The 10,676-nt window shown below is 46.3% G+C and overlaps 1 protein-coding gene across 8 annotated transcripts in view; it reads left to right on the top strand.

Annotated features, from left to right (window-relative positions):
• The window catches only part of dlg1b (discs large MAGUK scaffold protein 1b), a 97,915-nt gene continuing 87,239 nt past the window's right edge, over positions 1-10,676 (top strand). For 3 of the 8 annotated variants that reach the window (XM_085440201.1, XM_085440200.1, XM_085440202.1), the window contains exons 1-2: positions 4-748; positions 4,187-4,318. In XM_085440201.1, coding sequence (XP_085296327.1) covers positions 730-748; positions 4,187-4,318 — 151 coding nt within the window. In that variant the 5' untranslated portion in view covers positions 4-729. Of the gene's footprint in view, positions 749-4,186; positions 4,319-10,676 lie in introns of all 8 variants that reach the window. The other 5 variants (XM_085440205.1, XM_085440206.1, XM_085440199.1 and 2 more) reach the window with 4 other exon arrangements.

Below are 10,676 nucleotides of genomic sequence, written 5' to 3'. Positions count from 1 at the left end.
CAGCTCCCTGAGTCGCCATTTTGGAGGAAAGTTTGGGAATTTGTAGACCTGGGGAGGTGCTGGAGAGGGAGAGGAGAAGGAGAAGAAGAAGAAAAGAGGAAAAAGGAGGGAGGAGGGATTTCACAGAAGTTTGACACGAGTGCACGTCGCAGGCGGGGACACGGCGGAGCGGTGCGGACCAGTGCGGACCAGTGCGGGATAAGTGAGTGTAGGTGTGCCACCAGCCTGGCTTTGAAGTTTTTTTTTTATTTCTGGACGAACCCGCAGAGCTCCGGAGCCGCTCCTCCTCCACCCAGCAGCAGCGGGCAGCTCATGCATGCGCCGCCTGCACAGCAGCGGGTGTTTCCCGGACTTTGGCACACTGCAGGTCCCGCTCGGTCCGAGCCAGATCTGCACTTTTCGGAGCCAGCTCCAGAGTCAGCCTGCGCGGTGCACGCCGGCGCACACAGCCTCTCCGGCGGGGAACTACATCTGTGAGAGTCGGCAGCTCAGCGGAGCTTCACTTGTTAGCGGGACTGCTGGCTGAGCCGTCCCCGGAGGCTCGCTGTTGTTGTGCCAGTCTGCCCCCCGACGCTCCGTCCGGAGGGCTTTTGGCTCGGAGGGATTTTCTTCAGCCCTGACTTGGAGCGGTGACAGCGGCGGGTTTATCCGGCGGAACCGCGAACAAAAACCGTCCTGTGTGAGGACTGCATGCGGCTGAGGCGGATCTAGCCGAGCCAGACCACCACCATGCCAGTGAGAAAGAAAGGTAAGCCGCTTTCACTTCACATATTAACTAGCAAGCTAGCAGGCTAGCCGTTCAAACTCCGGCTGCTCCTTCGTTTTTAAAGACACACAGGACTCGAACAAACACGGGACACGCAGCGGCTCACACGCCACACGAGCCGAACACGGCCCACACGGCTCGCTTTGGCCCTGCTGAGCTGAGCGGAGCCGTGCCAAGTCAGGTGAAGTCAGTTAAAGTAGGAGCTAGCCGGTTAGCCACTGCTGCTAACCAAGTTGTAAATGGGGCACCTTGTGTGGATAACTAAAAATAAACTCTAATATGAATAAAATATTCACCTCGTCCTCAGCAGTCAGCGCGCGATTTAGGAATATAATGAACTGTAAAAATTTAGAAAAATATTCTGAGTTAGTTTACACGTTATTAACCGTGTATAACTGTACTGTTATCCCGGGAAAAATAAAGATTGTGCCCGGGGCGGTGGAGGCAGTGAGTTAAAGAAAAGCCACTTATTTAAGTCAATGAAAGATTCACCTCGTTCCCAGCGCTAAGTGCACATTTCATGAACTAGATGAACTGTAAAAATTTAGAAAAATGTTCTCATTTAGTGAACTCATTCATAAGTACGGAGACCTCCACTTTAATCCCAGGAAAAATAAAGATAATTTCAAAAGCCTTGCAAATGGTGCGTCAAATGCCTCCTAATTATCCATAGTAATTATGTTTAGCCTCCCTCAGTATGAAAAGACAAGAAACATTTTAATGATCGTTTTTTTTCTGCAAACTGCAAAAACAAACCTAAACTGTGCCATCAGTGTGGATGAGTCACTGCACAAAGTATTCAGTGTTTCAGTGATTGCAGTTCAGGTACAGCCCAGTCTGAGCTCAGGTGGGCTGCACCAGCAAAACCACTGCAGTTTAAAAAACGTTGCTTTTATTCAGTGTAAAAGCCTGAACTACGAAGACATCACTGCTGTATTTGTCCCTCTGCATTAAAAACCTTCACCGGTGGAGATTTTCTAACCAAACAGCAGCATTTTGTGCCTTTAACAAATATTTAAATATAGAAATATTAAATCCACACACACCCACTCCTGAGTGAAACGACACGGACATAAAACGTGTGTTTTATTGGAAAGTGTGAGCTGTTAATCACTGTCTTGAATAGGACCGTGTCCATTCTGGTCCTCGGGCCACATATTTGACAAACCTCATGCAGCTGAAGGACATCAGCTGATACTTAAATGAAGTCTTTTAAAGTTGGCAGCTTCCATTGTAGCTCACACCACATAACGTACCAGCGTTCACCATCGTGTATTTAAGCTCCACGTTTTAGCGCTCACAGCGACGCGCGCAGATATGTTGATCTGGGTCAAACCTCAAAGACCGACACTAACGGAGAGAATTTAATTTAAAGCTGTTAATTGGCTGAGGTAATTTTCTGCTGTTTAGAAACTGACATGTGGGCTGTGAGGTCAGCTGTGAGGTCAGCTGTGAGGTCAGCGTATCAGGCTGAAGCATCAGGTCAGCTGAGGGTTTGTAGGCCGTCACAATCTGTCTCAAACTTTCACTTCCTAATAAACCAGAAGACGGAGGAGTGTGATATTAAATGTCTTCTGCGCTGTGACACAAATCGCCTGGTTTATGTTTTATGTTGTATTTCAAGTTCATACTTTCAATTAATGTGGCTTTTAAAATGAGATCTGTGGCTTTCCACCTCAGCTACAGTGTTACACCTTCTAACTCGGGCGTGTGTGCAGGTTTTCAGCAGCCCTTGAAAAGCTTTATTTCTTAAAGCTCTCGACCATAAAGTTATTAAAGTTGGTGTCTTTGATTCGAGAGGTCTTCATTCAGTGAAACATTCGCTCTGAGCTTGAGTTAGACAGTTTTTGGCGCTTTGTGAACGTAGACTTGGTTCCTTCCTGGATGTTATCAGTGAACAGGACCCCGAGGCTTTGTGTTTCGGGCAGTTTAATGCTGGCAGAGTCTCTGAGACACACTTTGGCAGATATCAGGATCGTTACAGACACTCGAACATTCGTGAGCGAGGGGACATTTATCGACATCGTGTTTCTTTCATCACGTCACTTTCGTGATGGCTGAATGTTCAAACGCGTATCGATAAAACCGCTCAGTCACACAGGCCTGGAGACGGGAAAAATAGTATTCCTAAACTGACCAATCCAACGTGACGAAGCAACCACAACCATGTTTCCGGTGCAGCGTCCTCTCTGTGACCGACTGCGACACCAGCAGCCTGCCGCCAGCACTTCCAGCTCCACGTTGTTTTATGGTTTTGATGGTTTTATGTCTTAGTCGGAGTTTTCTCTGCTGGTTCCAGCGTGAGCCGAAGGATTCAGGCTTCTTGCCTAAATTAGGCTTGAAACAACAATAATGAAACCAAGACCAGAAGCAGGACGCAGCGAACTGCCAATTCATCTAAATCAGTGCTGACGGAGGCGAGAGGCCCAATGCGCCGCCTCCTCGGGCTTTGTGTGTTTTATTTACAGGCGAGACTCACAGCCAATCAGCAGCAGGCATGAATCAAAGTGAGAGAGCAGGTTAATGATGGTAGAAACAACAATGTGATGGTAAATGTGTCGCTGTGTGCATAACTGTCCAGGAAGCTGTCTGTGTGAGGTTCTTCTGTCCTGTAAATGATCCAGTTAATTAGAAGTCGTAAGAGTCACATGACATCGCTCAACAATAACGACCTCGGTAGATTCCTTCGGGTTCTGACTTCCTGAAACTCTGCGCCGAGCCGACGCTCTCGCTGCCGTGCTGCAGTCACGCACTGACCTTTATTTAAAGCTGATTCACCAACAAGTAAACCAGCAGAAATGTGACCATCCAACAGGGTTACAGTCAAAGTCCTGAATCTTCTCCACGTCCAGCTGCAGCGATGTTACGCTGTTTGCATGTCTGTGATCGATCGGTGTTATTGGACGATGATCTGCATTAAAATGATGTTTAGTTGAAGCCTCGAATTTAAAACAAAGCTCTGAATGAAGCCTTCGGGTCATGATTTGAGGCGACTTTCTATTTACTACTTTCAGCTTAATCATTTTATCAGATTTGCTTTGGTCTGAATGTGACTGTCAGCAGCAGACATGTAGTAAATCTGTCCTTAATGCTTCCCTCTGAGCCGAGCCTGATACTCTGACCTTTATACTTATCCGCTGGGGAGAGGCCTCTTTAACTCATTTATACTCCTTTAAAACCTGCCCGCAGTCTTAAATGCATGCATGTTTGGATTTTTAAAGTATTATTTCCCTCTCCCGGTGCGTGCTGGCTGCCAGTGCAGCTCAGCGTTTCAGCACAGAGGGATTATTTGTGCCCGTCTGACGGTTTGAAGCAGCCCTCTGCTGCCATCTTGTCTCAGATCAGTCCTCGTTAGTCGCTGAGCCTCGGCTCTGTCGTATCCCCGGCTCACCTCTCTCGCTGCTTCCTCCTGTTGTACAGACGCACAGCGAGCGCTGCAGCTGCTGGAGCAGTACCGGGCCAAGCTGAACCACACCGAGGACCGGCAGCTCCGACACTCCATCCAGAGGGTCATCGACATCTTCCAGAGCAATCTCTTCCAGGCTCTCATAGGTACGGTCGCCTCTCTGACCACAGAACACCTCACACGGTTACCACACATCCTGGAAACAGGACGTCTCTAGTCCTGGAACATAACCCTGGAAAATAAGGACCTGGCCTGATAAAGGTTTCACATCACAAGAAGCAGTCTTTGTACTTCAGCAGTTTGTCACAATCTTGACATGAGAACACTGAGCTTATCTGTAGGTGACACAACCACAGAGTTATTTAACCCTTTAAGCCCATCGAAGCGCGCACGCTCCCATTTGTGTACACAGCACATAAGCTAGCGCAATCATTTTTTTTTTTTTTTTTTTGCATATGAAACCGGAGGAGTTGTACTTGCATAACATGCATTCAACTTGTCCCAGGTCGCAGTTTCCTTTTACATATGGCTTTGCAAAAATCGCATAAAAAGCGCTTGTGACATCAAAAACATCACAATCCAGAAGCGCGCTGCTGATCCCATCAGCTGTTCATTGTTTTTTTTTTGGTTTATTTTGATGCACATGCTGTTTTTCTTTTTTCTTTGCAAATTGTGCACAATAATGTTCATTTTAGTTTTTGCTGCAGTTTATAAAAATGAGTTTGCCTCAAAAATGAAACTGAAGATGCTCAAAATAAATTTCCTGTTGTTGGAAACTATTTTGTGCAACGTTTGCATTTACAGGTTTGAGGGATAAACCTCTGAAGTTTCTGTAAGGACAACGATTTTCAATTTTGTTGTAGTTTATTGCACTTTTTTGCAATTTATCTAGTTACTGGTGGACTTAATCGTTACATCTTATTAAAATTTCCGATATAACGGTTGTAGTAATGTATAACATTACTCCCAAAAATGTCTCTACAGCATCTAAAAATATTAAGATGAGCTCTGGTGGACCTGGGTCTATGGTGGGCTTCCAAACCTGGGAAGAGTTTTGGGGTATTTTTGGTATTTCTTGTTCACATGTTGTGTAAAAATGTGTGTTTACATCATGGATCTGAAGATGTTTCAGTGTCTGTTTGCCATCTGATGTGTCATCAATCCTTTAATATTATTGTTGTCATTATTATGATGATGATGTTATGGAGGCACTTTTGCCACGTTCATTGTCCTCCTCAGTGTCAGAGCTGTTTGATGAGTCACGCTGAGGTTTCCACTAACAAAGAGCTTTTAAAGGATTTGTTGTTTTGTGTTTTATTAAGTGAACAAATATCAAACAGCTGAGTCGGTCTGTGAGGACCTGACATCATGTCTCTGTATGTTTTTGGCGGCGCAGACCGTTATTGACGGTGACGTTTCCCTGAGCTCTGATTCAGCTCTGCGGGTGAAAGTCAGAGACAGAACGACACGGACGGGAGGAGAAAAGCAACAATGCAGATCAGTGTTGGGTCCTCGCAGCATCGTTTGCACATGTGCAGCTCGTTCGTGTCCAAGTCAGCTGGCCTGCAGTTAAATGAACGCGCTGCGGCCGCTCGCTGAGGAAAGTAGATCCAAAACATTACACACGAATGAAATGTGAGCCACACATGAACAGCATCCCTCACACACCGCGTCTGATTGGACCGCTCTGACCACGTCCACGTAACCGGAGTTGATTTTTGAGCTCTAATGTGGAGAAAACCACTAATTAAATCCTTTATTTAAAGTCAAATATCACATGATAATTATCACTGAAGCGATAATGTGCTTCCACCTGCAGGTGACCTCTGACCTCGTCACATTTGTGGGTCTGTAGGGTAGAAACGGCCTCGTGACTCGTGGCTGCCTCTGCTGTGAGGCGTCACAGTGGGGCGAGAGGCCGTGAAGTTTGTGTTCGTGTGCAGAGCTGTTTTCTGTAGACTCGCACAGTTTTACTGGATCAGGGTCATCATATATCAGCTCTGCATTGTTGCTAATTTACCACCTTAACAAGCCGACCTGCAACAATTTAGCTGCGACTAAACCCTGAAAACTGAGTGCAGTCTGAGACGTGTCCACATTCATTTCATCCTGACATTATGCAAAGCGATGAAATCAAACAGACTGATACTGCACTGAAACCTTGTCGGCTGATAAGATGTTTATGCTTATTGTGTCATCAGCTTTGTGCTGATACATCTTCAACTGTGTGATGAAGAGCTTAACTGTGTGATGAAGAGCTTAACGACTGATTTCAGTCCTCTGATGACCCGTGTGAAAGAATCGCGGTGACATCGTCGCTTTTGGCTCCAAAACAATAACTCTCTGTGCTGCGGGAACATTTTTTATTTTTTGTTACAAAACTCGTATTTTGCTTCGTTTGAAAGGCACCTCTGTCCATCACAGAGCCGCTCCTTCACCTCTCCCAAAAAGTCCACGTGCACTCGTGGTTCAGTTTGGCTCGAGATGATGAAAATAGCCTTTGATTAAAAAAAGAAAATCCGTGTAGAGCGAAAGCTGTGAAATGTGCCCGACTCCCTGCGTCCTGCCCTCAGGGTCACCTGGGTTCCCTCTAATTTTCGAGGAGATCCTGTTAAACTAAACCAAACCTGCTTTTTGTCCGTCGGTTTTCCACGGAGTCACACTCTGAGCCAACTCGGCCGGAGCAGCAGGAGCTCAGCTCTGAGTGACCGAGCCCAGACACACAACACAGATCACAGTTAATACAACGTGGGTTTGGTTCTTGAGCAGCTTCTGTTCGCAGTCCGAACATCAAAGTTTAGATTGACCGTGTCACACCGACGCCTCCTCCGTCCATCCAGCATGGATGAACCCAAAGTGTCACGTCTTTCACAGGGACGCCAGGTTGACGTGACTCACGAGCTTCACATAATCAGCTGTCAGGCTGTGATAATGAGACGGCTGAGCTCCTAACGAGCTCCTGGCCGTGGACGTGTTTCTCCACAGTGCACCAGCGTGTCGGCCTCTGCTGTGAATATCGATTAGTTTTTCCTGCAGACGGTCGTTTCATTGAGAAAAACAACAAATCTGTTATTTAACTGTTCGCCTCTCCTCTGTAATTACGGCGAAGCAGAAGTCGCCCTGCAGGTTTGCAGATGTCTGCGTTTCTCTGATGTTCTGCCAGCGTCATGTTTCTCTGATTGGCTGTCGCCTCGCTGCCGGCTAACGGGACTCTCCGAGTAAACGCAGAAGCAGCTGCAGGGTTAACGGACGCCGAGCAGCAGGAATGTGGTCCGATGTGTTTGAGTTTCCCAGGAACGACTCGCTGAAAGACTCAAACACTGAGTGTGTTTGTGCCCCGGGACTCGGCAACAACAGGAAGTCTTTCTGGACGTTCGCTTTAACTTTTTAAACTTTCAGGCTTCGGTGCTGCCTTTCTGTCGGCTCACACGGCTCTGAGTGGGCAGGAGCAAGCTGTTTGTAGAGGTCACCCTCAGTGTCCTGCTGCTGCATCAGTTTGGACAGCACTTTCACCTCCTTATCATAAAGCAGCAGACAAAAGCGTTCAGTTTGAAGCCGAGCATCACCATCTTTGTGTCACGAGGAAAGAAAACTGTCACAGATTAGTCTATCGTTCCTCCTCCGTGTTTCCTCCTTTCATCAGCAGGAAGCTGAAATGCTGTCGTGTGATTGGTGTAAATATTCCTCAAGTATAATTCGAGCACGGCGGCTCGTTTCCCTCAGTCCTGCGTGTCCTGCAGCGCCGCTCTGTCTTCATCACTAATACATGAGTGGAGATCATCACTGGCCTGGATCCTGCCTTCCTGCGTCCTCCGCCTGCACGTTTGCTCTGCAGCTTACAGCCGAGTCACGCCATGCTCACGACTTTCTCATTCAGTGGGTGGAGGTGGTCTCGTCGCTGCTGGGTGCTCAACGTGCGATCACCTCCAGCTCCTCTGAGGATGTTTGTGTTCAGGTGTGAAGCAGAGGCCGAGTCTGTGGTCGTGGTTTCAGTCTGAAAAGGGTGGAGTCCCTGCTCCAGGGCGGGGATGAGCTGCTGCCTCAGGTAGAGGCGGGTTGGTGGATGCTCTCCTGATCCGCTGTGATTAAGACAGAGCTGAGTGTGAAGGCAGAGGTGCTGATTTCCTGGTCGATGTTCCTAAAGAGGAGGAAATAATGGCCGGTGTTAGAGGCAGAAATGAGCTCGTGTTCTTAGAGAGATGAGCTGAACAGGAGCCTGTTAAGGTGGACTGACAGAGATCATGTGTCCTGTATGTCGCTCTGCACGTCCAGAGGAGCTGGAAGATGTGGCTGATTAGATGATGTTTGAGTCTTTATGGCATCAGAAGAGTTTTCCTCGTCTTCATGTGTCTCGTTTGAAACCCGCCTCATCTTGTGATGAACTCCAGCTCCTCCGTCATGCAGCTGGGGGTCCTCGTTCTGGTCGGTGTAGCGGCTCACCAACCAGTGCCTGCTGCAGGCAGAGAAGAAGAGAGGGTAATGGTCCCAGTCCAAGGTGGAGCTGAGCACGCCCAACCATGGAGCGAGACTCTGAAGAGGAACCTGAATCACATCGAGGATCAACCAACCAGAGACCGGCTGAGACTGCTGGGACAGGCAAACACTAGACAGGAAGTGCAGGGCTAGAATGACTAAGGGCTGAACTTTCAAAATAAGAGTAAGGAGATGACATCATTCTGTTGCTTGGATATAAAAATAGGAAGTGAAATGTAAACTGTGGTAGACGATGGCTGGACGAGCAGCCCGAGTAAAGTCTGTTTTTACGAAACATCTTTTTTAAATTTATTAATTTACAGTATGAGAATACAAAACTTTAGGTCAGCATGGAAGACATACACAGTCTCAACATTAGTATCTACTTACATCATGGTAATATTTAATTGTTCAGTACAAAAGGACTACACAATAAATTTTTCCCAGAGCTTCTTGAATTTCTCAAGCTCAAGTCTAAGGACAAAAGTAAGTCTTTCCATTCCAAAAATTTCTTCCACTATCCCAAACCACTGGGCCCGAGTTGGAGGGTCAGCCTTTAGCCATCTTCGGGTTTTGGCCTTTCTGCTGCTAGCCAAAAGTATTTTCAATAAATAATTATCTTTATGTGGAAGCGCCGTAGGTAAATTGCCAAGATACAACGTATCAAATGAATAGTCTATTTTTATCCCGACTATTTTGTGGCCACCTCCCCCCAATATGGCTGGATCCTTGGGCAGGCCCAGAAGACATGACAATGGTTTGCCATGGGGGTACCACAACCTCTCCAACATAGGCCCTGGCTCTGTGAGTCTGTTTGCCGAGCTGTGAATTTAGGAGTGATAAAAAATATCACAACATTTTTCCAACCAAACTCTCTTAAGGACCTTGAATTTGCAGTGGTAGCCTGAGACTCACATATTCCCCACCAGCTGTCCTCTGATATTTGTGAGCCTGATTCTCTCTCCCAGTTTTGCTTAATATACAACGTAGAGTGATTTTTAGAGGCTTGTATACTTCCGTATATTTTTGAGACCAACTTTTTAGAGTACTTTTTTTTGTATGCCTCTTGAAAGATATGAATTAGGTTGTATTCGTTTTCATCTCTGAATAGTAACGTCTTGTTGTAATAGTCTCTAACTTGCAAGTATCTATAGAAGTCATGCTTTGCCAGTCCGTATGTATCTGAAATAGTTTTATAGCTTTGAAATCCCCCGTTTGTTGCTAGTGAACAAAAAGAAGTAATTCCTCTCAGTTTAAAGGTTCTGTTTAAAGGTCCCATCCAGCCTGGCAGGCACAAACTCCGGGTCATAAGCTATCCAATTCAAGGTCCTAGCCTGTTCTTCTATTTGTAGTTTCCTCACTACCCTGAACCGTAGTTTCAGGGTGAACTGGGTCAAATGGTTCAAATTTTTGTAAAAATTTTCAGCTTGGTTTTTATTTCCTAAAAGAGACTGTAATGGGAAGTCTAATTGAGTAATTTCCATGGTTTTCCATTTAGCTTCATGATTCGGGGAACACCAGTTTACCAGGGGTTTCAGTTGTGCAGCATAATAGTAATCTTGTAAGCACGGCAAAGCTCTCCCTCCCTTCTCTTTTTTCAGTTGCAACGTTCTGTACTGGACCCTCGGTCTTCTGCTGTTCCAGATGAACCGTGAGATCCATCTATCCCATTCGTCAAATTGTTTTTGGGGTATCTCCGGGGCAGTGACTGGAAGAGAGAGAGAATTTGTGGCAGAATGTTCATTTTAATTATTTCTATTCTATTACTCATATCCATGGGGAGGAGAGACCACCGAGTCAGATCTTTGTTGAGGGGCCATAATTGATTTCATAGAGTTTAGACATTTTATGAAACATCTTATCTGTGACACAAAGTGAGCTGCTGAGTATTTGAGGATTAAACCTGTGACGTGTTTTTGTTAGTCCTCCGTCACACTTCCTCTAATCTTAGCTCTTTGTTTTGGCTCATAGAAATAATTCCTGCCGGCTTTCTCCACACTCACGGGTCTTTGTGGGGTCTTGGTCACGCAC

The sequence above is a fragment of the Copadichromis virginalis genome, linkage group LG18 (assembly GCF_057382275.1).
Source record: "Copadichromis virginalis isolate Kocher_CV1m ecotype Utaka linkage group LG18, C_Virginalis_male_GT1.1, whole genome shotgun sequence".
Lineage (NCBI taxonomy): Eukaryota > Metazoa > Chordata > Actinopteri > Cichliformes > Cichlidae > Copadichromis > Copadichromis virginalis.
This window is presented reverse-complemented; position numbering and strand designations above follow the sequence as displayed.